Source organism: Watersipora subatra, chromosome 1, assembly GCF_963576615.1.
Source record: "Watersipora subatra chromosome 1, tzWatSuba1.1, whole genome shotgun sequence".
Lineage (NCBI taxonomy): Eukaryota > Metazoa > Bryozoa > Gymnolaemata > Cheilostomatida > Watersiporidae > Watersipora > Watersipora subatra.
This window is the reverse complement of record NC_088708.1, coordinates 22,279,325-22,306,136: the sequence shown is the minus strand read 5'-3', so window position 1 is coordinate 22,306,136 and position 26,812 is coordinate 22,279,325. Positions and strand designations below refer to the sequence as shown.

Below are 26,812 nucleotides of genomic sequence, written 5' to 3'. Positions count from 1 at the left end.
AATACTTTTCAGATATTACACTGTAGCTTTTCCATTCTTTATCCATTGTTTGGTAATGCTTCTGGATGAGAGCTTCCAGAGTGTCAGATGCTTCTCATGCCATCATGCATGGTAGCTTGAGAGTTATTTTGCAAGAACCATAAGTAATGTAATGCTCAACTTCACATATTTCTAGCTGACAATTATAGTGAAAATAATATAAAGAAGACCAACAATTTCTTTTAATAAATTTCACAAATATTCGATCATGTACTGTTTTAAAACAAAAATGCACACCCTAAATACCAAAAGTGGTCATTCAAATCTATTACTAAGTAGATGCGCAGAAGTTCAAGGTGGCAACCAATGAAAATTATTCTTTATGATCCAATACTTTTATTAAATTAGAATTTTGGAAAACACTATTTTAAACCTTCACTGAAAGGTCATTTACCTACAAATCAATTTCCAAGAAATTCTTTGCTGCTGTTTGGGAGTCTTTATGACATTAGGATTATGAAGACACACAGACAGAGGACACATATTAATTCACGCACACTTACCATTACTTATACATTATGTATATATATTATATGTGTATATAAAGTGTTCATATATCTATGCAGACCATTATCAACCTTTAAAACGCGTCTGTTCAACTCACTCAATAATTCCTGATTTCTGTTTTCTCGATGTTGTTATTTTGGCTTGTAATGAATGACATCATTTATTGACTATTACTAAAGCCAATAGAAGTTATACATACCATAGCTCTTCGTAAATGCATTTGTAATTATAAAGATGCCAAGTTTTTGAGCCCTAAAAATAATATATTCAGTCAGGGTGACGCGTGATTAAATACTTCTGGCTTTAGGGTATTGATTAATGTTAAAGTAAGCATCACAAAGGATGTAGCAGTCCGTGTATGGTTTACGTTGACAGTATTTAACGCGAAGCGCAACGGTTATGTTCGCATTTCTACCACAGCGGTTTATGAAAGTCAAGCTAGTTTACACTGTCGTAGCTATATTATTTCTCTGCGATTAATATTTTGCATGAATATTAGCAAAAATAAACTTATGCTGTGTCATTACATAATCATATAAGCTTATGATAAATTAAATATCAAGATTCTCTAAATTTTGCTCGTTAAATAATTTTATGCATTTTTAGTTTTATAATTGTATAATTCAACCATGTTGTTATAATTTGGAGAGCTTGTTTTTGGAGAGCTTCATACTACATTTCTGTTTACAGATTTCCTTCTGTAGGCGTAGCCCGGCTGGTTTGGAAGGAGGGGTCGCAGATGGCAAATGCTATTAGCCAATTGAATACATGTTGCTTTTATGCATTGACCAGTCATACGATTGCTTGCTAGCGTTATGTTCATCGTTGAGGCTTGTTGTAAAATTAATTATATGCCACTAGGCTTGGAGGAATAACAAGACAACAAGCAAATCAACTCGATGCTGTAGTGCATGGGCTTACTAGTCGACTAGTAGGATCAGTGATTTCTCTGTCTATCACTATGCTCAAAAGTCGGATTATATGCAACATTAGCTGGAGGCATGATCTGTCTCAAAAGACTAACAAGCTGGTTAGAGGCATATCCACAACAAGAGTATGTCAGAAACTACGTAAGAGGGAACCGATAGAACATGGTCCTGGACCAATCAATATTGACAGACTGCTCAAAACTCACAACTCATACCTACGAAGACATATCGGACCAAGCACTCAAGACTTGCGAGAGATGTTACGTGCTGTCGCTGCTGCAGTAAGGTTTACATGATGCCTTGAAATTATTGTTTTAATGTGAAAGCGCTCTGCTGTGCTTTTATGTTTAAACATGATCTATTTAACCATAAATAACACCATAATGTTCGACATTTGTACTAAGTTGAGACCTTGCTCCTTGGCCTGATTAAAGCCTGTGCGTTCCTAGACACTCTTAAGGATATTCTGCAAAATGCATTTGATGTGCTGCCATTCCTTTAACTATCACTCACAGTTTTTAAACACCCCTAGCAAAACTACCATTTGACTGTTGGTAAACTAGAGATGACAGCAATAAAAGTTGTAGCCTATTACTATTCTGTCCTGATGACCTAGTGCTTCATCATTATTAGTCATTAATTTTGTGTTATGGCTGCTGTCGGCTGGCATATTGGTATAATTCTTTTAGGATATGGAGTCACTGATATCCGCAGCGGTCCCTGCGAATATCAGACTAGAGCCAGGAGTTGGGGAGTTGGGCCAAGGCCTAGGTTAGTAGAACTAGTGCATTACATCAGCTGAGCGACTAGACATGCATAACAAACCTTGCATAAGCGTACCTCTAAGCACAAGCAACGTTTTATTTTGTACATGCGAATATCAGACTAGGGCCAGGAGTTGGGGAGTTGGGCCAAGGCTAAGGTTAGTAGAACTAACTTGTTACATCAGCTGAGCGACTAGGCATACATAACAAACCTTGCATAAGGTTGACTCCAAGTACAAGCGACCTGTTATTTTGGGTCTGTGCCAAGTGGCATTGTTCATATTTCGGTGCAGTAAGGGTTAGTGACCAGCAATCCTACATAAATCATGAGTACTCTGAAACTTGTCAATCAAGGTTTACACAGTATATTAGCTAGTTGAAATCTCTTGGTGGTTGATTTACCGATGAGGGTTCATAGCATTGAAACTTTTGATATCGTAAACGGTCATTAAGCTAAGCTACAATTTTATAAAATCAACTCTGTGGGTATAGTTTTTAAATTCACCTGTTTCTTCCTATGCACGTTTATTAGTAACCTAAACACAAGAATGCTTATTATTTGCATCTCAAAGGATTATATTGTAACATATTGTGCTACAGAAGATGTTTGCACCGACTCCTCAAACAAAGATCACACAGCATTCGAATAGGAAAAACTCTGGCGTCCTATAACATGCGGTCTGATAGAAATGCCAGATATAATGAATTAATACTCAACATCAATAGTAATGGTTTTTTACTTTTTTGAATAACTGTACAACGTGCACATACAGTGGGTGAGTGCAGAGTCAGCATATGCAACCAAGGATGACTCGGGCACTGTGGTTAGTGACAAGGATTAATAAATGTGTTATGACTTGTTACCGACTTTAAAACAAGTTAAATAAAACTAGAATTAGATACATCTTTTTTTAATCCCAACTATCAGACCTTTTAAAGTTTCCATTTTCCAGATTCATGCTATCTCTATTCTACCATCATCTCCTCTCTTTTGTTTTATATTAGTTGTTGTTACAGGTACAAATGTCAGCTTCTTTATAGTCAGCTAATCTCACGAGTAACTAGTTGGTTCAAGTTTAAAAAACTATGATGTACGACTCACCAAAGAGTAGCACCTTTTTACTAATCGCTGTATTACTCTACGCTAGCGCCATCTCTATATCCATAAATCATTAGTGTTGGTTGGAAGGTGACATGCCTTCTCTGGTGAAATCATGGGCTTGGGTTAAACTTTCATTTTCATGCAGTATATAAACCATGATGTATACCATGATATGGAGAACATAGTACAAACTTTCCATCTTTTTTATTCAGCACTCCTTACCTGACATGACTGAAATATCTTTAATAAATAGCTCACAATAATACTCACAAAATATTCATTAGGCGATGTTGCGTTGAAGATTTGGTTGTGCCGTGGAGCATTGACCTACCCAATAAATTTTCATACTCGAATGTTGGTCGACGAATGATTTAAGCATTGCTATCTACCAGTAGCATGCAGGCTTTGAAGCCAAAGACTTGTTATAGTTCCCAGTCTATTTTACAGACCATAACTGGTATTGGAAGTATAAGTATATTTTCCATGTGATAACACTTGCTTATTCCATTCATACAAGCTTGATGAAACTCTACACGGAGTTTTGAATCGCTTCCAAGAATTAAAGATTCAAAGCTTTAAACCATATACATGCTACGAAAATGAAAAATACGACAAAAAATCGTAGCATGTAACACTAGTGTTTAGTGTGGAACTGTAGCTTAAGGTGATTCTGTACATAGAGTGCAGCAGTGATTCATAGATCAACCCACCCCACTCGAAGAACTATAAAATCTTCAACATAACGTCACTCGAATCTTATCGAATGGTGCTCGTGCGCAAGGTTTAAAAATATATTATAATAAATACTCTTTTCTCTGAACTGGCTTAGACAGTCCTACAGTCATAGGTATGTGATGTTGTCTGCTGCAGATGAAGCTGAGATGTATAAACACATGAAGGAATTAGCCTCACTCAATGAGGTTTGGAGGTCTTACATAGGCATGGGCTACTATAACTGTAATGTGCCTCCCGTCATCCAAAGAAATGTCCTTGAGAATCCTGGATGGTATCTATTATCCTTATCCATTTTACTATACTTCAGAATCATTAATACACAAATATAACTGATAGAAACACAAGGTACTGCTTAGATGGCAGTTATTCGGATATAACCATTGAATTGACTAATCTAACTCGAATGAAATGAATTATCTGCATATAATTTTAATCTAACCTTATCTGAATATTTGAACACATGACTGCAATGTAAGTATTTGACATATTGTGCAGTAAAATCAGAGTTTAATCTCAAGACTGTCTTTCAAAGAAACTGGCTATTAGCATGTGCTGACAGTTCCACACTGGTGTCTCTATTTTGTTGTTATCTAGATATGTTTCTACACAAGTTATAATTGAAAGACAAAACCACACATTTAATTACTGTCATCTGGATTAATAGTTGTCCGTGTATCTGTTATCCGTTAGAGCCATTCATTAAAACGTTAGGTAAATTGTAGGTTTGACATTTACTCTTAAGGATTCTTTAAATTAACTTCAACTTACAGTAGATGCTCCCATGATGTAAAATTCTTTTTACGTAAATTCAATTGAAGGTAAATAGTTTATGTAATGTTAAGTTTTTGCTTTGTTTTATATAAGAAATTCTATATAACGTAAAGCGTCAAGGAAAGTTTTCCATTTCGATTGGAATAACGAGCACCCTATAATAGTTAGTCTTCAAAGTATCATTTCATCTCTTGCCGCATTTTTGAGAGAATTTTTATCCTAACCTCTAACCCCGTTTTCAGATAGACAGACAGCCACCTCGTTTATTATAGTAAAAATATATTTTTCTTTTACTTGGTTTTATATATAGACATTTTTTTTCTGCAGCATAGACCTAGATGTCGAGAGAAAAAGTGAAAAAGACTCAATTTAAATTGACATTGAAGATGCGTGCTGCTCTTAACATAAAATAATCGTAAGCGTAGGCTGTGAACCAAGCGTTAGCGATAAGAAAAAGAGAGAAGAGTTGTTGATACAAACCAATAATACCTCAGTTACTGTACAGCTATTAAATTTAGAAGTCAACTTTAGCTTTTTTCAAGGGCCAAAAAGGTGAGTTTAGGAAGATCTTGTAATGGATTAGGCAGTTTCCATGTATTTTACTTTTTTGTATACGGTAACATCTCTATAATGTAAATGTTCCCGGAATGGATTATTTATGTTGTAGGAGCATCTACTGTAGTTGCCTTGTAACAACATTTTTTTTGTCGTGTTATTATGATATTAACTGGTGTATATTGGGAATACAATTGTACTAATGAGTATTGAGAGGGGGTATTTTTTCAAGCAACTAACATTTGATCATTTATTGGTACAATGTATTGTATCGTACTGCGGCGGTTTCTAAGTACGCCCCAAATTTGCCTTGATACCTATCTTAAATACGTAAATAGTTAATTATAATTTTATGTCACAGGTTTTCTTTGTTGTCATTGACATGTCATGTTTTTAAAATGATCAAAGAGATGTTTTGGTGTAACAAGCCTTACACTAAGATGAATGCCTCTTGTAGTACAAGACATCAACTGTATCTTGTTTGGTGTCTACTGTGTTGTGTTTGATGTTCACTCATATTTTAGGGAAGTAATATGATTAACTGAGGCATCATGTGTTCTATAGTCTAATCAGTGTTTCACACGGAAATCAGGAATGTTTGGTGTAGCAGTAAGTAAATCTATTGCAGGATAACTCAGTACACACCGTATCAGGCGGAGATAGCTCAGGGCCGACTTTTCGCTCTCATGGTCTTTCAGACAATGGTCTCAGACTTGACAGGCTTGGAGCTGGCCAACGCATCACTTTTGGATGAGTCTACCAGCGCCGCAGAGGCGATGGGAATGTGCTACAGGTAATCAAACTTGTATTCCCGCTCGTGCCAGTTACTTCATGGTAACATTCCGCTGTTCCTGTTATCATAATCCTGTCCACTTTGCTATTACCCTAGGACACTTTTATTTTGCTAGTATTTAGTTTCGTGAGTAGCGCACAGAGTAAAATTTTGCTGCAACTTAATTTCGTGGCTCTGACGAGTGCAAAAATATAGTGATGTGAAAATAAATGTAGTGGAACAAACAGATTAGATTCCTCAAGTCCAGTTCGCTAGTAAGAAAAATTTTTCAATTTGGGACTAGTTTGTATTTGTAAACCGCAGGTAGAAATGTGTGGGCAAGATCGATAATTCAATTTGATCGCTTGCTGCTATTTGTTTCTTGGACTATCAATGACGTCTAGGTCTCTCTATGTGACGATTTTATTGTAGATATCAATGAACAGAGCTATTTAATTTCGCGTTTTCGCTCGTTCATTACGATAGTTTAGTTTCGCTCATGAAATTTTCGTGAGAGGGTGACTCCGCGAAAACGCGAAAGTTAGATGATGCGAATACATAAGTGTCCTAGGGTAATACAAACAGATAAACTGTAAACTATAAGAATGGCCTGAATCTTGAGCCATCATAAACAACTCAGGTCTAAGTCTGGCACTCTTTTGAAAGCTTCAAGTAGTAACTCTTTCAGTCCTTTTCCAGCTCCTTCAACTCGTCATTGTTCCTGAGTTTATTTGGAGCTCTGCTTGAAGGTTTTGTTAGCCCATGTTCATATAAAACAATCTGTTAACATTATATTGATAAACAGCGTCTTTTGTGTGAAATCACTGAGTTTCAGGTCATTTGAAGCATTAGTTTTCATATAACTGGCTAAAATGTACATGAATACTTAGCCATGACTCGACAAACAACTCGGTTTCAATCAGTCATTTGACAACGCGTAAAAAGAATTGATACCTGAATATTTCTCAGTATCTCATTGAATGAAGCTAAATCATTGCCGAAGCAGATAAAGGACTACTTTAACTTGCTTCTTGTTTTATTTCTAATGTCACTCTTTCAGTTAGTTCTTAGACTTGCTAATATATCATATTACAGCAATGCTTGGGAGGCATTTGTTGTTCAAAGTCTAATTTTGTGCTTCACTAAATGTACCACAGTAATTTCTCATACATGCTGCTAGCGAATATTAGGATTAATTGAAGCATTTAGGAACTTTGAGAACTATTTTGTAAACTATAATGTACAATTATTTTATACCCTTCTTCAAATGATTGCTTGAAATTGTGGCTGTTCTTAAGCCATTGGTAAACTAGCTAAGGTACATTTTAGCTAGCTACAAGAAAGCTGATACCTCAATGACCTGACATTTGGTGCTTATACGTGAAAGACTCTGCTTAGCGACATAATGTTAACAGATTGTTTTTTTCTTGAACGTGGCGAAACAGGAGCTTTAATACAGCTAAATAACATTGACTTGTGCTTGCTAACAAGCTCATTACATGAAGATTATGATGAAACGCAGCATGGTTTGATCATTAGCACATGCATACTTATATACTCTATGGAGAACACAAAATAAAATATTTGTTAAAGTCATATGGGACTGGAAACGAACGGTAAAAGCATTAAACCATAGCTGCCACGAACAGCTTTCATTGTTTGTTCATAGGTAAATCAGACAAGCTGATTCCGATTTTGTACTCAAAATAAAGATTGGTCCACTAACTTTCAAAGTCATTTTTGTTTTTGAAGGCTTTTTTACAGTGTTTCAATATCGGTGTCGCAATCGACACAACAAGCCCCACCCCTAAATATGTGACGTAACCTAGCTTTTTAGGGACGGAAGTTGGGGATGTTTAGTCCGATCTAGAATTATAGAGATATTTCAGCCTATTAAACATACTGTAACGAGCTACAAGCAATGTTAAATAGCTTATCTACCTTTCAGAAAAAACTGAGATTATTATTGAAGGCTGAATTTAGAGAATAATGGGTTTTAAGACACCCATCTCTATAATTCTAAATCGGACTAAACATCCCCAACTTCCTTCCCTAAAAAGCTAGGTTACATCACGTATTGATAGGCGGGGCTTGTTGTGTCGATTGCGACACCGATATTGAATCGCTGTAAAAAAGCCTTCAAAAACGAAAATGACTTTGAATGTTAGAGGACCAATCTTTATATTTTGTGTACAAAATCGGAATCAGCTTGTCTGATTTACCTATGAACAAACAATGAAAGCTGTTCGTGGCAGTTATGGTTTAATATTTTACCTTCTTATGTAAATTCCGGAAAATACTTTTATTTTTAGAATTTTTGCTCTAGCGATTTATGTGAATCTTAGTCTGAGATTTTTACCAATCATCATTCTCTATTTCACTTTTTTCCATGTGGTGTAGGTCTTTCCTCTGATAGAAGGGCAATTAAAAGCAGACCCAGTTATGGTTTCAAGTCGCTATTTGTAGTTTACCTCTCACCAGTAGTTTGTAAACCAAACTTCTCTCGTGTAGCAAGATATTTGTGAAGTTTATAGCTTGTTATTCTACCCTTAGGCTCAACAAAAGGACAAAGTTTCTGATAGATTCGAAGTGCCACCCTCAGACAATAAGTGTTGTGGAGACTAGAGCTAAGGGACTTGGGATAACTACTCAAGTCATCGATAGAGATGAAGCGGACTTCAGTAATGAAGACATCAGTGGAATCCTTTTACAGTACCCAGACACCAATGGAACTCTCTATAACATGCGCAATATTGTACACCAAGCGCATCAGCACAAGGTTACTATTATTCTACCAGATCTCCTTGCCGCTCTTTACTTTGTCCATTCAGAGTTATCCTCTCGTCTAACTGTTATCTTACTAGGTTACAATTGAGGTAGTTTGTATCATAATACTATATGTTCGGGTAGAGTTCATGTGCTAGGGATTACTGTGTCAAAGTAAATCAAAGTCATATATATATCTTTTTTGTAAGATATGGTAAAATGCTTCATGTTTTGTGAAAAAACGCTATTGGGTCATTTGATGTATATATACTATTGTTTCACCTAAGGAACAAAAAGAATTTGTACCCTACAGGATGAATTTCTTCGCGGAGTTATATTTCATGAAAATTGTCTTTTCATGCATATTCGCGGATGAATTTATTCGCGGTTGAAAACTGCCACTCTCTAGGAAAAGTTAACTCTATTGCGGCTAGTAATAGAGTTATTCCTACGCATGCGCACACCGCGTGTTCCGGTTTATATTTAGCTTACAACTGCGAGGCGATCATGCTAAGCTACGGTAAACAATTTTTGCTGTGTCCAGAGGTTTTTACGAATATTCATCGCTTTGGAGGCCTTTGATAAGCCAACAATTTGTGGTAAGTAATGAGTTTTTTACATTTACTAAATTAGTTGAATTTTACTTTGGTTCTTCGGTAAAACGCAATACTTATTTTTTCCATCCCTATCGCTTCATTATTTGTTTTAGTGTGAAGAGAGATTTTTCATCACACACCGAAGAACAATGATTGCAAGGGTGGTAGATGTCATTCTTAGAAGATCACCAATCATTCAGGGAGGTCTGGAAATTGAGGTTGAAGTGACCGCAGCTACTTACGAGAAGAATATATCTGTTTTTAAAAAAGGAACAAAAACGCCTTTACGAGCACAAATCATTGGCCAACCGGCAGAACTTTGCAATAGTAAGCCACGAGGACAGTTCTGATGCGAGAGAATCGCCTTCAACACCTACCCAAGACAGTGACAGAGCTGCTATTACCAAAATAACTAGTCAGAAAGCACCATTACACGCTAGTATTCACATATCGAGAGTACTAGTTTAATTTATTGATAGACAACCGCCATATGGACTAAACTGTTTATATTTACTCCATTCATCGTTTGTAAAATTTTATTTGTATTTGAAATATTTTATTTGTACACTCAAGTTTGTAATAAATTATAATATATCTATACATGAAATAAAATATATAATTTAATCATGTTTGCTGCAGCGATATCAAGGAGTTGTCGACGAAGGGGGGGTCTAGGTTGACTGGTTGCTTCTCTGCCAATATTCCTGCCTCGATGAATATTACTACTTGTCTCTAGTTTTCGTAATCGGAGTAGGTTGTTTCATTCTCAATATGCAGTAAACACAAAAAAGAAAAAATATTAACGAGTGTTGAGGAAGTACAAAAACAATAGCTGAAGTATTTGATGAAAGCGATCAGTTTTTAAACAAAAGAATTAACTAATGCAGTTGATTATGGAAAAATGTATCTGCACTGCAAATCAAATACATACCATAATGTCCAGATCAGAATCATGATCGTCCTGAACTTCGGTATTAGAGATTGATGGAGTTGATTCTAATGTAAAAAGACTAGGAGAGCTTTTTGCGATGCTGAAGCCATGCCGAATAACTTGTAAAAACCTTGAATAATTTTGTAAAGTTTGACGCAATGGCAATAAAGCTCGAGGCCTGGCGATGATTTTAAAGAAGTTTTGGAACTCGGCTACGTGTAGTACTTCTGCCTAGCGGCTATTTTCGCGATGACGCCATTCTGCGTATCTTGTGACAACCTCGAATAATTTTGTAAATAAATGTGATGCATTGGCAATGGTGTTAGCTCAAAGCTCAGGCAATGATTTTAAAAATGTTTTGGAACTCAATTACGTTTAGTATTTACATTAAAAACTAGGCCAGCGACTAGTTTTCAATTTGATGCAGTAGTTATTCTCTCTTGTGATTAAAAATAGAACTAATTATTCACTGAATTTAATAATTCGCGGGATTGATTGTTTACCCTGTCGGGTAAACAATATATTATGATAAAGATAAATTTAGAATTATTTTTCAAATGCATTTAACATGACAGGCGTTCATATGCAGTCTATTTATAAATTTAATTTTGGAAAGGTGGAACACAATTCAACAATGTACTTCACATCCACTTGTTTTATAAAGATAATTTATAGATTTATAATACATTTAAACTCAGTTTACAAGTTCATCTCCTTTAAATTGCTTCTAGCTAGCAATATCTTGAAGCTGTAAATGGCTGGCATGTTGCAGACAATGGTGGCGTGTGCCAGTGACTTACTTGCTCTCACTTTGGTCACTCCACCAGGAGAACTTGGTTGTGACATTGTCGTTGGATCCGCTCAGAGGTTTGGCATTCCTCTTGGATACGGCGGACCACACGCAGGCTTCTTTTCTACTCGAAAAACTTATGCCCGATCTCTCCCCGGTCGAGTAGTTGGTCTCACCAAGTAAGTCACTCAGTTGCCATGTCACCTACGTTTCCATTTAGAATTGAAGGAAATTTCACTAAAGTTTTCAGGTCAGGCACAATAATCTCACTGTTTACGCAAGTATTTGAGGCCACCTAGAAAGGATACACGGCAGCTGTTCTATGTTGGGTCTAGGGACAGATATCACTTTATTTGTTGGTCCAGTTGAGCCAATCAGGCTAGCATGTTTACAAAAGTACAAAAGTTTAGCGTTACTTTGAGTAAGGTATCTACCAATAGTTTTCTAGTTAGCAAGACTTTATATAGTTGTTATCATGTAAGTTGCAATTCAACTCATTGCAGTTTACTTTTGGGCACAGAAAAGATTAATTTTTTTGGCTGAAACTCTCCTACATCCTCTGTGCAGATTCAAGTCTTGCTATTTTGTTTCCCTCACCGCTCGGTAGATGAGAAGCTATACTAGTGGTTCATGTATTTGTTAGAGATGCTCAAGGTAATCCAGCGTACAGGCTGGCACTGCAGACGAGGGAGCAGCACATACGCAGAGACAAAGCTACGAGCAATATATGTACAGCGCAGGCACTGCTAGCCAATATGTCTGCCTTGTTCGCTGTCTGGCACGGACCCAAGGGGCTCAAGAACACTGCTTCTATCGTTCACAATGCTAGTCTCATCCTTCACCATGGTGAGCTAACGGGCCGTGTCCTCCTGTCTTCTTCCAGTTACTCAGTATCAACTGAATTTAAACATAGAGTTCACTTGAACTAGTTTAGCTGCGGTCTAGAAGTCACTTGATAAATCACTGTTCATAAGTGTAGAATAGAATAAGACATCATTTTATGCATAGTGCAGTTTTATGACTGCATGGATTTTACTCTTGACAGTATCACTTGTTAGTTCATTTTCCCTGTGTCTATTAATCATTCAAGTTTTCTTTACTACTAGTACTACTACTACAGTCTCGAAATTACAAATTATAGTGAAACATCAATGACACTCGGATATTTTATCTGCCCTAATGACCGTTCATTCCATCAGCAGTCAGCATTACTGCCAACCCTTTACAGTCAAACTGACTCAACAAATTTTTCTAAGTTTTTTTACTGTCGGTTCACCGATACTGATCAGCATTTTCAATTACTAGTCTCAGAATTCGGACGGTTTTATTGACAATTTATGTATCAAACTGCCTGCTATGTAAATCCCTACGCTACCATATTCGCAATATCGTTGATGGTTACGAAGTTTAGGCAGCTATTTAGACTGAGCACCATCAGATATTGCAGGCAGAGAGCAGTCTCAGATTATAGACTGAGAGGCATCTCACTTTTCGAACAATGAGTAATCATAATTTATGAATCCTTGCAGTTGAGTTTGATGAAATCACCTTGTACTCAGTGTCTCAGATAAAAGCTATTATCATCGGATGAAAATGCCATCAAGTTTGTAAGGATGTCATGAAGCTTTTCAAGACATCCTGAAGTTTTACAGTTTCTAAAAGAAACAGTAAAATTTGGGAGCCCATATTAATATCTACGTATACAGCCGGAGCACTACAAGTACTGAGAGTGCATTTCTGCTAAAATCTTTGTAAGCCCTGCAGGCTTCCGTAGGATGACTGTGTACAGTTCATGATCAGTTTCCTTTTCACAAACTTGTGTTATCTTCAATTCTTGTGCAACTACTAATATGAAAAATAAGGTTGAATTTTAACCCGTATTATAATTGGGACAATTATGGCCTCTTTGGATTTGGCTAATCCCATGAGTATTGTGTAATGATTTTATATAAATTACCAACATTTTGGTTTTCTTATATTATATCACCTATAAACTTTTTAAAGCAACAGAGATTATTTGCAAAACACAAAAAACGCTTGTATTAGTGTATTATGCTGTGGTTTGTTCACACTGGTGTACAGATATTACAAGTGCATCGCAGTACATAATTGTGGCTAAGCAACAACATAAACTCTCTGATCTATGAGACATTTGTCAGCATGAATCAACCAAATAATTCAGCTGGTTAATGCTAGCAGATATATTCAAATAAATATACTTGCTCATGCCACTAGCTGATATACGAATTCTAAAAATGATGTCTATCAGATTACAGTGTTCGCTATGTCATGTTACTAGGTAAATGCTAAATTTAAATGTTTATTTGTAGGCTTGACAAAAGCTGGAAATGAGCAACATAACAGCTACTTCTTTGACACACTTCTCATCACCCCGGCCCTTCCTGTAGAGGAGGTGAAGAGTAGAGCAGAGGGCAAGAAGATCAACCTGAGGTACTTGCCCGATGGAAAGGTATTTTAAGCGGTAGAACTGCTTCACTTGGTTAAATAGATGTCTACCTTGAATGTAGCTTTGGGTTGTAGGAGAATTAGTTGGGGCTCTGACTATGATGTGTTGTAGATTGGGGTGTCTTTAGATGAAACGGTTACAGAAGGTGACTTGGATGATTTGCTATATGTATTCGGAAGCACACAGACTGCAGTAAGTCCATTTTTGATTGATTTTAGGCAAATGCTTGAAGTCTGTTTAAGTAACAAGAGATACATTTTTATTTATTATTAATTTATAAACATATTTGGCGTCTTACTCTACATCTCTTCATAATACATTTGTTTTATCGCTTTATGTAGTTAGCTGCAGTATTTATTCAGGAGTTGTCCTTAAGTTTTCGGCCTGTAGAACAAATTGAATGAGTTACTGTGTATTCTTATAGGATTATTCAATCCAACATACAATAAATCCAACATACAGACCGGGTTCTTGTAAATAGATTTTTGACTGTAATTCTGAAGGTGATTCCTTCAGTTTTCTGCCACGGCTGCTTTTACAGGCAGAGGTGGTTACAGAGAAAGGTAGAAAGCTGTGGGATAACAGCATAATCAACACTGAGTTTGAGAGGATCACTAGATTTTTAGAGCACAAGATATTTCATTCGTGAGTCTGGTTTAACCTTTTAATGGCTGCCTTCTTGGAGCTATTGTCATTAATAACAACTCACCACAAACCAACCTTATCTCTGCTGTACTCAGTACTACTTGCAGTCTCCGTACTTGAGATTTGAATTCAAGTCTCAATCAGTTGGCTTGTCGTTTGGTGGATCATATTATGCCGATTTTTTAAATTTTTGCTAAGAATATGCCATGCGGAACTTATGTTAACCCTTTGATCCCTGACCATTATATTCAGTGTGTGTCAGTATCCCTTGAGTAATTTGTCAAAAAGTGGGATTTTTTAAGACTTATTAAATGTATCTAAATATGTGTTATAGAGCTTTTATGAAATGCAATTTCAACTGATGTATGATGTAAGAACATGGGAGTAACACAACATCTAACTCCTTATCTGTAGGTACCATTCAGAGACCGATATGGTGAGGCTAATGAAACAGCTTGAGAACAGAGACCTGTCTCTATGTCACTCTATGATTCCTCTCGGCTCCTGTACCATGAAACTCAACGGCACGACTACGCTGCTGGTGAGTTAAACAGAGCTGGCATAGATGCAGAAGTGTTTCTGATTATTTATAATGTAGTCCTGTTGCTTTTAATCAGAGTTCATTGAAAAACTGAGATATTGATAAGCAGTTATAGATTTGCAATTATCACCATTCTGTCAGCACTAGATGAAAGCACCTTATCCATTGACGTGACATGTTATGTTACATTGCTTGCTTAAAACAACGCATTTTATTTTCTGAATTTTAAAAATAAACTTTGTTAACACATTTAGCCCGTGACCTTTGCCGAGTTCAACAATATTCACCCGTTTGTACCGCGTGAGCAAGTGAAAGGCTACATGAAGATGTTTGAGGAGTTTGAGCAGCAACTCTGTGATCTGACAGGATATGACAACTGCTCATTGCAGCCCAACAGGTTTCTAACCCACTTAATATTCACTTATGAGATACTAGTTACTAGATCTACTCTATATGATGCTTTGCTGCTCTCCATAGATGTCTCAACCTCATCAGAGCAGAGGTCGTAACTAATGTATCTACTGCTATGAATAAAAAATTCAAATCTTGTAGAATTGTTATAACATTACAACCAGCGGTGGCTGTCAAAATAACTCTCTGCTGCAGTTATGCCAAAATTGAGGAAGAAGTAAGTGCTTGGCGTGCAGCATTATACTAAACACAGAACAGTACTCTCTCCTACTTCCCATGGGTTATGTTTTAGATCCTCCTGCGAAATGAAAATTTCTTTGAAGTAGAAAGTAAATTGTTTTGAAGTAAGAGCCATAATTTGAACACTTCAGAACGCTTGAACTGCTTTCTAAAGTTTTTAACGACTATACATGCGAGTACTTGTACGTGTCCTTGTTAATGTTGCATACTTGTATAGTGCATTGTATACCTATATAATACTGAGGTCCATAAGTGATCTAATGAGAACTGACTGGTAAAGAATCAAAGATGTCAGTGTTAAATATTTTGAGCCAATCAGCGTCAGAATGGCCAAATTATGGAAAGCGCCTATTGGCGATTATCTGTAAACAAAGGAGAAGGGATAGTCAAATTCTATTCCATAGTTGAAAAGTGATCTCAAGCTATTGTTGGAAGTGATTCCACTTTTATTATCAACATCCACCAGTTTGCCGGTAGAGAGCTTTCATGTTAACAGACTCCCCGCTTCCATTCACGCCTTAGTGACGCGGCTGACAGCATATCGCTTTAGATTTAGGCGTCTCAATGGAAGCCTTCATAGTCAGAGGTACAGTGAAGTCAGAAGTACAGTGAAGTCAGAGGTACAGCGCAGCCATGATAGTTGAAGCCACGCAGTAGGAGGGTTCACTGTATTAGTCAGGTCTCAATAGACAATAGAATTTAGTCATTCAGACTCTGCTGGGTACAATGGTATGACTTGCCCTATATTTGATTCGGGACTTATTCTGGCTATTGGACTTTTTGAGACTTTATTATCCGTTAACAGAGAAACAGCGCTCAGTGTGGTACATAATATTAGTTGAAACTCCAAAACATTTTGTCACACAAAAATCTTGTTTGGAATATAAACAATTAGCAATATTTAAGTGCACTAGAAATCTGTCTGTTTCGGTAGGATAATTTATCAATTAGCATTTTTAGCTCCGATTCAAGAATTCTTGAAGACTCATCCACCTGTTTGCTATATGCACCATATAAATATATAGGCATATAAAGATATTAACTATGATGCTCATGTCTAAAAATGGAATATCGATCCCTGCAAATGGAGGTCGAATTTGTGCACAGCGCTGTCGATGCCTAGTAAGATCACGTTAGGCAACGAATCTGAAGAGTTCATGGCTGAACATCCTACACAATGTTATTGCTCATTAAGACTGATACAGACCGTATCACAGTATGTTGGGGTTGTCCTCTCAGACCAACGTGAACGCGTTGTGTTAACATTTGCATCACAGAAGGAGATACGGATACAGTATGTCGGCAAACAGTAGAGCTGTCAAACATTCCCGATATTTCGCATTGCACCCACAACAGTCTCTGCAATGGGCACCACTTCGGCGATGGTGATTGGCTGCCCCAGATTGTATGGCCTATATTTCCCTTCAGAATAGTTGCCGTAGGACTAGTATTTCAGGGACCACATTGTGCAATGAGAACATTTTGTCGCGGACTATTCATTGATATAAACATAAATGGGTTTTTTAGTGTAAATAATGTTATCACAGACGATCATCAATATAGTGTGAGATACTGCGACACAGTGTGTACCAGTCTCTGTCTATACATTGTAACACATCCACACACGCATACACATTCTTTTCTGACCTTGCAAAGAGACTGATACACTGAAGTTTGATTTCTACAGTTGAGATTTCTCACATCAATTTGCAAATTTGTAGGAATATCTTCCGTGTGGAACCTTTAGATCTCAGAGTTGGCTGCACCTGAGTCAACGTTAAATATTTGCTATATTTTTGCAGTGGGGCTCAAGGTGAATACGCAGGGCTGAGGTGTATCATGCATTATCTTGCATCTATAGGGCAAGGTCATCGCAATGTAAGTATATTATTGTTTAGTCACTGTTGTTTGGCTAGATGTAAGGTCCCGCTGCCAGACATATGTAGTTCATGTAGATGTGCTAATTTGCAGGTCTGCCTCATACCAGAGTCTGCTCACGGAACCAATTTTGCTAGTGCTCAAATGGCAAACATGAAAATCTCGCCTGTGAAAATCAGTAAAAACGGAGGCATTGATATGATCATGTTTGAGAAACTTGTTGATAAGCTGGGTGACCAGCTGGCTGCCATCATGGTCACATATCCTTCAACTAACGGACTGTTTGACAAGGAAATCAGGTAACATCGATAATCTTGGTAATATTAGCTGTAACTAATTTGTTAAATCTCTTCGAAACAACCATTCCAGTTTTCTTATGTTCATTCTAATATCATACTTCCTCATCCTAAGGTTGTTGTAACAGCAGAAGAGTTACTATAAACTGAGATACTTTTATTTAAAAATACGCATCAAACGAATTCATCTTTGCTCATGATTGCTGACAATCAAGCACTTTTTATAAAAAAATTTCTTAAAGACAACCTAAATGTCCACAAAAAACTTACTAATGAGATAGTAACCTGGGGCAGTATTGATGAAATAGTACTAGTGGATGGGCTACAAGCCCTACAATTTAGAATTCTATGAATGGCAACACGATCTTTTTATCTTAAATATTTGTATTAAGATGATTTAGTCAAACTGAAACATAGACAAACTTATGATCCACGCATGTACCATAGACTCACATATATATTGTCCTGCAACATTAAGATGCTATGTCTATTCTAAGTACATGTACTAGGATTGCGAGGTCACCTTTTTTGGTTTTTGCTCAGTTATATCAATGATATACAGCCCCCCAAGGATAGCCGACGGCTGTCATATGGGCGGGGTTTAATGATGGAGCTCTGTTAGGATTATGATAGCCTGGGTTTTGGAGCCAACACAACTCTCGCGGGGCGATCGCTTTGCCTTGTTAGGTTTTGAAAAACACGACTCGCTGTTATCGTTTCATTAGCTCATTCAGTCAGTAGACCCCGTGGTTCACAATAGCAAACCTTGAATTTCTACAATGTAAGGGTGATACCTAACCAAAATAATGCATCCATACAAAATAAGACATTTCAAATTACCTACTTTTAGTAATTTTAAAATTTGTAAAGGTTGTAGTATATGCTTAAAGCTGAATATAATTTACCCGAACAACGGCTTTTTTTCCTAGTTTTTGATTAATATTTTGCCACCCCTAATATAAAATGACAAAGTCTTTCATCGTTCTCACATTGTTTTACCTTGCCAATAAGATGGGACAGCAGGCAAAGCTGTGCAGTGTAGTTTTCATACTCAAAATCTAAATACAAAACCGAATTTGAGCTATTTTACGATTGTGACTATTAATATCACGAATGCTTGCGAATGGCAACTGACTGATCATAATGGTGACAATATTGGGATACTATATTTATTTGACAAAAAAGTGAATTCAACAGATCAGTAAAATAACCACTATAGTTCATAATATTTGTAAATTTACAAGGGGATTTATTCAGCATATTTGTTTGTTCGGGTGCCATGTTCGGGTTCATCCCAACAGAGCTCCATCATTAAACCCCGCCTATATGAGAGCCGTCGGCTATCCATGGGGGGCTGTATATCATTGGTTATATGTTATACAGTTATACGCTTTGTCTTCTAGTAATGATCAGGTGAGTTTTCTACTCTTGCGAGTGTCACATCATTCAGCATAAAATTGATTTCTGCTTTGGTCAAATCTTTCGACAAAGTTTATATACATTGTCATGGACTGATTGTGACAACAAGCTGTAGGTATAGAGAGGTAGCTGGAACAATGATCTTCAAAGTAATTCCTCCACACTACACTAATCTCACAACACCGACATTGTTTATTAAGGTTGCGGAGCTCATCAAACTATTTTCTTAGCTCTCTCATTTTTAGTTAGCGCAACAGCAGGTATGTTTGAGGCTGACAGGAAACATAACTTTTCTTCGCTTAGGCAAGTTACAAGCTACAAAGCTTTTTTGCAAAGGCAATATATAAGTCAGCAGGTAGCTGTGTGGATAAAGTTAAGCGTCGGTAGCCACAAGGTTGTAGATCAATACAGAAAAGATAAATGTTGTATACCTAGCCTAGCATATGCCTAGTTCACAGAAGGGCAAATCTCTAACGATTTTTAGAATGACACCTTCAACAAAAGTTTTTGGGCTAAAATTATAGATCTGGTAAGCTTTTGCAGCGATCAAGCAATGTTAGGTTTTGAAAGATCGTTAGAGGAGAGGATTAATATGATTGAATAGTTATAGCTTTTATTACTTTATTGGATGAATCTCCATAATTATAGATGTTTGCTAACATTCAATTGTTTGCCAAGAAAGTAAGGGTTTTCAGTCTCGAGCAGAATATTGCTTGTTATCACTGTCTGAATTAGTGAGTTGAACAAAATAACGAGAGAAATTGTGGTGACGTGTGACTAAATGGAACTAGAGCTTCACTTTCATTCTAGTTTCCATTACATATTTTTCCTTAGGTCAACTAACCATTAGACAAATCAGAGCCATCTTTACGAGATCTACTAAATAAAATTGTTGGTTGCACTGCAGTTCCATAGCAAACACAAATGTTATGGTTCGTTAAGCTTCTCATCATGTTATGACAGGCTCGCTGTGATTTTGTTTCAACCAAGCAATAAATAATAATTGTGTCAATTACTAGATGTATGTCTAAAAATGGTTGTTTCAGCAACTTTTTTAGCAACAGCATGTTTCTAATCTCATCACTATCAGTGCACTGTAGTGCTTTTGTTCAGGAGACTATGTGAGGTGGTGCACGCTGCAGGAGGGCAAGTCTACCTAGACGGAGCCAACATGAATGCCCAAGTTGGCATTTGCAGGCCAGGAGATTATGGTTCAGATGTATCTCATCTCAATCTGCACAAAACCTTCTGTATTCCACACGGAGGTGGAGGGCCTGGCATGGGTCCCATAGTTGTGTGAGTTTTAAATTTGCTTTTTGCTTAAATTCTTTCGGATTTGAATCTCCTATTCTTCGATATTTGTGTTGTTTGTCTAAAAAACTCTGAAATATAAGCATACAATTGTCAGCTAATGCACATTTAGGTATGTCTTATAGTTGATATTGTGGATGGTCTGTCGACGCTTGGAGTACGTCAAAGATATGTGCCATTGTACACTTTTGCTTGTTGGATATTCTAGCATGCTAATAAAGCGTTCAGGCAACTTATGTACATCGGTTCAGTTCTGTGTATCGGTCTCTCTTTAGGAAGTCACACTTGGCACCGTTTCTGCCCACTCATCCTGTGGTGGATATACCAGGGCCAACGGAGAGCTTTGGCACAGTCAGTGCAGCCCCGTTTGGCTCGAGCAGCATCCTGCCCATATCATACACATACCTGAAGATGTCTGGACGAGAGATCAGGCATTGCAGTGAGGTGGCTATCCTCAACGCCAACTACATGGCTAGGAAACTCAACCCTTACTATAAGATTATGTTTACAAATGAAAATGGTAGGTCATCGACACCTAAGTATATTATCTTCAACTGACTTAGCGAATCTATACAATCATGGTGGTGCTTGTGAGTACTTCACTGCCATAGTTAATGGGGCTTTTGTTGACGCAATGTCAAATGTCAGGCGGGAAAGACATCGGTAAATCTTTTGTTTGTATCACACGAATCGTTATGCATGTATACAATCTTTGCAGCATTTCTGATGCTATGTTAAAGTATACCTTTTTAAAATTTACATCATCTACAGACTGCTAGGATATACATTTACATTTGTAGTATATCTGCATTCATTTTTGTAGTATCCACGCTTACCATTGGAGTGTTTATCTACACCACCTTGGTATTTGCTCATACTTAGGTAGAGCCTACATGTATTTTGTTGGCACCCTTCCAGCGGTTCGCATCCACATTGCAGTTTGAGAGTTTAGTTCAGTGTAAGACAATGGGATTGTCAGACAATGGCATTGTCTTAGCAGCGACTATGTGCTCATTTTTAATTTTAATAGCTCTGCAAGTTCTACTGACCTTACGCTGATATTCATGACATACTCAGTGTCAGCTGTAATGTAGTTAGTATTGTAGCTAACTATATATGATTTTGTGTCACATTAAATTTGCATAATTGTAACAGGCCTGAGCACAGCTGTGCAGTTTTTATAGACTTACCTCTATTTGATATTTACAGGATACAATGCTCACGAGACTTACCTCTATTTGATATTTACAGAATACAATGCTCACGAGACTTACCTCTATTTGATATTTACAGGATACAATGCTCATGAGACTTATCTCTATTTGATATTTACAGGATACAATGCTCATGAGTTTATCATTGACTTTGCTGAGTACAAGGAAAAATGTGGCGTGGACTCTATAGACGCGGCTAAGAGACTCCAAGACTTTGGTATGAGAACTTTAGTGGCTTCTAACTGCTCCTTTGTTGAAGAAATATTGATAAACAGTCAAATGATGATGATGTGAACCAATTTAGTACAAGTCAGCAAGGAATAGACAAAATTTATTGGAAATCCATGCTTCTTGTCTGATATTTTTAAGTCAACAATGCCTAAAAAAAATTTTAAAAAGGTAGAATAGCTAAAATCACTTTTTAACTTTCTCACATACAGTAATACTTCAACTTACGAGTGCTCCAACATACGAGAAACTTGAGATACGAGCCAGCTTTTAAGCAAGTGTTAGCACTAACATACGAGCCATGTTTGAGATACGAGCACGTGAGTCACTTGCCAAGTATGCCGGGGGTGTTTTATGAGAACAGCATCACTCTGTATTTTTCAACTGCTCAGGTTATACTTTTGTATCGTGTTTTTTCTTGTGCGCGATTTTCAGTGTTAAAATTAAAGCTTATTATTAACTTCTAGCAGAATTAAAAGTACTGTGCGTTGACCGAAAGTTTGCCAGTAAAATAAAAAATAATGCAAAGAAAAAGCGAATGATAACAGTTGATATTAAACGGGAAATTATTGAAAAAATATGCGAAATACATATGCGTGATTGAGCTAGCTCAGCAATTTGACAGAAATACATCCACAATTATCAAACAGAAGGATAATATTCAGGGCATTTAGTTCGCAAAAGGACTAACTATAGTTTATAAACGGCACAGCGATCTTCACGACCGCTTATGGAGAGACTGCTCAGACATTGGTTAAAAGATAAACAATTGGCCGGTGACAGCGTACTGAAACGATGCTACGTGAAAAGGCCGGGTCCTATCTATCAATACTATAAAAATAGACATTCGGACAAGTTGGCTAGTGGTCGTGCTGCACGACTCGTGCATTAACCCTTTGTGACGACACCTGTGTTCGTCCTGATCGCAACATGTTGAAAGGGCGACAAAGGCAAACGTCTTTAGATAGGTTTATCTTCAAACGGCTGGCTGGTCATGAAAGCGAAACAAAGGAAAAATTAGCTAACCAGCGAGAAACTTCAAACTATGAATGCCGAAGAAATTTTAATTACGTAAAGTTGAAAATGAAAGTTTGCTTTTAGGTTTGCTTCTAAGTTTGTCTGTTAAGACATTGATAAAATCCAGATTTATCAAAGTAAACTGTCGTAATGAAGGATAACTTATATCTCCCTCCCTGGCAAATGCTAGCGTTAGCTGCTATTGTGTGTATTTAATTTTACATTTTAATTAATCACATTTCCTTGCATTATTTTTTATTTGTTGCTTTTTGAAAGCATGTGGTAAGTTAGGACAATAACCAACATGTTCTTTCTGTTACAATATCTTGTTTTGAGTGTTTTATTTGCATTTTTAGAGTATGGAAACCAATCAATATATATTTAATTGTTCTATATATAAATAAATTGCACCAACATGCGAACAAATTAACATACGAGCTCAGTCTCGGAACGCATTAAGCTCGTAAGTTGAAGTATGACTGTATTAGCTTTTTTAGTCTTAATAACATAATTAGTTGCATTTTATGTTTTTTTGTGTGCTAGAGTTACACAACAATTTAGCCAAGTCTTTCTTTTGAAGGAGATAACTTTTCTATGGTTTAAAAAATGATGACAGAGTGTAACAGTCTCATCCTGCCGTTGCTCTATGTAAAGCTGAATTAGAAATGCACCAAAATAAGTTGTCTCACCTCAGACCCCGAGTTAGGCAATATTGAAGGCACAACAAACAATACCATCCTAGAATTCTATACAGGAAGATGTGATTGTTTTAAACCGCATCCCATTTTATGCAGGGTTTCACTCTCCAACCGTCTCCTGGCCGGTCAGCAACACGCTCATGATTGAACCCACAGAATCGGAGAGTAGAGCTGAAATGGACAGATTCTGCGATGCACTGATTGGTAAACCAACCATACATCAATCTATTTATTATGACTGATGGTCTTATTTGAGCGAATGTCTTGTTTAGAAGGATTTTTTAGACGAGCAGTGCTAACTAGCTTTTACAGACTTACCGTAAAACCTTTATTTTAATGCAGTAGTGTATTTTTTTCAAGCCCTCCTCTATAGTGAGACGTTCCAATAGAGGCTGTCATAGCAGTTTTCAAATAGCTCAATAGAAATTTTGTAAGATAAATTTAACTCATTTACGGGCGGCGAAGCAAACCTCATCCATATTTTACACATTGCTTCGGGCACAGTGACATAAACCCTTTTGTATGCAAAAAATCCTCTAACTTAAATGAAACTTGTCATAGATTTTTAAATAAATATGCACTGAGAACCTGAGAAATATCTCTACCAGTTGATATCTATTGTTTGCAATTAACCTTCAATAATAATATAGTCTGTGCTCTGTGTTGGAATTTGTTAGAGCTTTCAATTTTTTATTTCATTCTAAATTTGAAGGCATATTTTTATTTCATAACTATATTTAACAATATGGCATAAAAGTTCATTGCGTTTATTGATATGTTTACTAGTTTGCAGCCAAAATTGGCTTTTTATATGCAATAGAAGAGGAGTTATCGGCGTCAATCCATCGCAAGACAATTTTAGATCATCGCAATGATACTATTAAATAATATGCTGTAAATCTGCAAATCTATAAGTTATATCAGAATAATCTACCAAATGCTACAAATATTTATTCAAGAACAAGTAACATAAACAAGCCATATTTATAATACACGCAGAAACAAAAATTAACATCTTTCAAACAAAAATATTTGCATTATTTGCTCGACAGGTTGCATTCTGATTGTTGCTTTCATTTGAAACCATTTCATCTCCTAGCTGTTCAATACCTTCAGCTATTTCTTCTGACAACTATTCTTTTGCACTGCTAAACTAGTCGATATTAGCGTCCAAACAATTTTTTTTAGCAGAACAAAATTTTTACGAATTGCTTTTCCCAGAAATAATGAAAAACTGTTAGCTGCATGCGCGCTAAGCACAACTACATGTATTAGTCTAAAACTACTAGTACAGATTCCATCGTAGATGTAAACCGTTTTTTACATATGTTGAAGTATCACGACCGTGTTAAGCAGGAAACTACTATTAGCCTGATACAGTTATGAATTATTTCTATGCTTTCAAAGTTTTAACAAAAAAAACGAAAATATTTGTAGTTGGAAAATGAATTTCAATCCGAACAGGAACAACAAAATAATTAATTGTTATTGATGTAACCGAGTCATTATTAGTATGATTTTGTGAACATTTTCTACTAATTACTTGCTATTATGGGTTCATAAAGATCAAAGACTAACAAAGTGGCAGGCAAATTGAGGTGGCGTTCAAATAAAGGGTGACGCTTTATTTTTCAACACTTCTCCTATAATAGTGGCGGTCAAATAGAGGTGGCGGTCAAATAGAGGTGGCGGTCAAATAGAGGTGGCATTCAAATAAAGGTGGAGTTCAAGTACAGGTTTTACGATATATTATCTACTCTACAAAAAGTTTAATCAGAAAAATGTTGCATGGGTTTCGCTGAGGTTTTTTAGAAATGTTTCACTGACTCATGGGTACTATCTAGTCAGACACTGTGGTACATATGTAAACAAGCAGTGAGTCTAAACATATAAGTTATGTTGAAATATTAAGTTATGTTGAAATACACGCATCTAAAGTGAGCTTGCCAAGTATGGCTAGTCACAATTCAAACCTTAATGGGATGTGGTAAGAGCAGTTGTCACATTTACATGTAAGTGTAATCCGTGATGATGAAACTATAAACTTTATCAAAGCGTGTTTTTATGTTAAAACATTACAGCGATTCGCCAGGAGATCCAAGATATAATAGAAGGAAAGCAGGAGAAAGATGACAACACGATAAAGAATGCACCTCACACCATGGCAGTTGTGACAGACTCGATGTGGAACCATCCTTACTCAAGAGAGCAAGCAGCCTTTCCAGCTGTAGGTCAAATTGTTAATATTTGTCGGTTAAGAGTGCCTGTCAGTTACAAATGTCTGTCAGATATGGTAATATATATTTGCAACCTGTATTTTCTATAAACCAATTGATAGCTGGCATCTGTTGGGGACATGAACTGATAGGTAATAGTACTTGGCCGGTAACAGTGCCCAATAGGTAGGTGGTAGTGCCTGACAGGGAGTAGTACCTGACGGGGAGTAGTACCTGATGGAGAGTAGTACCTGACGAGGAGTAGTGCCTGACAGGGAGCGGTGCCTGACAGGGAGTAGTACCTGACAGAGAGTAGTACCTGACAGGGCGTAAGTAGTGCCTGACAGGTGACCGCGATTGCTAGCAATATTTTTAGGTTATTCCATTTAATTTTTTTACAAGCTTTCACTTACATATACTTCATGTAGTCCAAGTTTTGAGGATTAATAGATCTGTTTTGACATATCTGTTGACACATTTTGCAGCGATTCGTGCGACCGGACAACAAGTTCTGGCCTACTGTTGGCCGAATTAATGATGTTTATGGTGATACAAACTTGGTTTGTAAGCTTACCACCATAGATCATATACCAGGTACTTCAGTCAAGCCTCCCACTCCGCTTCACTTTACAGAATATATCACCAAATATGAATAACTGATTAACGTACAGCGAGCTGCCTTAATGCTCCTGTTTCGTGTTAATATTTCTTATTGTCTCCTTCCTTGGAATCTCAAGTGAATTGAACGTTTCATTACTACAATGAACCTTGTTGGTTATTATTCATATTTTCTAAGAAGTTTGATTTCTCAACTATACATATTTATAAGTACAATATACATGAATATATTGCATTAATTCTAGATAGGCCTCTGCTTGAAGAGACCAGTCTTGGCAATTAGCAAGTGATGAGATATTTAATATAATTATCCAAAGAGCATGCAGATTTAGCCTTTGAAATGTGATCAGTGCCTG

The 26,812-nt window shown here is 36.8% G+C and overlaps 1 protein-coding gene across 1 annotated transcript; it reads left to right on the top strand.

Moving 5' to 3' along the window:
• Positions 1-1,420: 1,420 nt before the first annotated feature.
• On the top strand, positions 1,421-26,812 carry LOC137385608 (glycine dehydrogenase (decarboxylating), mitochondrial-like). The gene is made up of 20 exons (XM_068072104.1): positions 1,421-1,756; positions 2,165-2,246; positions 4,212-4,347; positions 6,031-6,195; positions 8,728-8,953; positions 11,240-11,436; positions 11,901-12,103; positions 13,588-13,727; positions 13,836-13,916; positions 14,266-14,369; positions 14,784-14,910; positions 15,165-15,307; positions 17,364-17,439; positions 17,533-17,738; positions 20,268-20,450; positions 20,741-20,985; positions 21,801-21,896; positions 23,719-23,826; positions 25,704-25,849; positions 26,324-26,812. Exons 1-20 carry the CDS (start codon positions 1,508-1,510, stop codon positions 26,492-26,494), a joined length of 3,084 nt encoding a protein of 1,027 aa, XP_067928205.1. The 5' UTR covers positions 1,421-1,507; the 3' UTR covers positions 26,495-26,812.

Excerpts from the sequence above, each read along its gene's own strand:
- LOC137385608 (XM_068072104.1), top strand. The coding sequence starts at position 1,508 with ATGCTCAAAAGTCGGATTATATGCAACATTAGCTGGAGGCATGATCTG. Across the intron at positions 4,348-6,030 it reads GTCCTTGAGAATCCTGGATG|GATAACTCAGTACACACCGT; the intron begins GTATCTATTATC and ends AATCTATTGCAG. Across the intron at positions 17,440-17,532 it reads TAGGGCAAGGTCATCGCAAT|GTCTGCCTCATACCAGAGTC; the intron begins GTAAGTATATTA and ends GCTAATTTGCAG.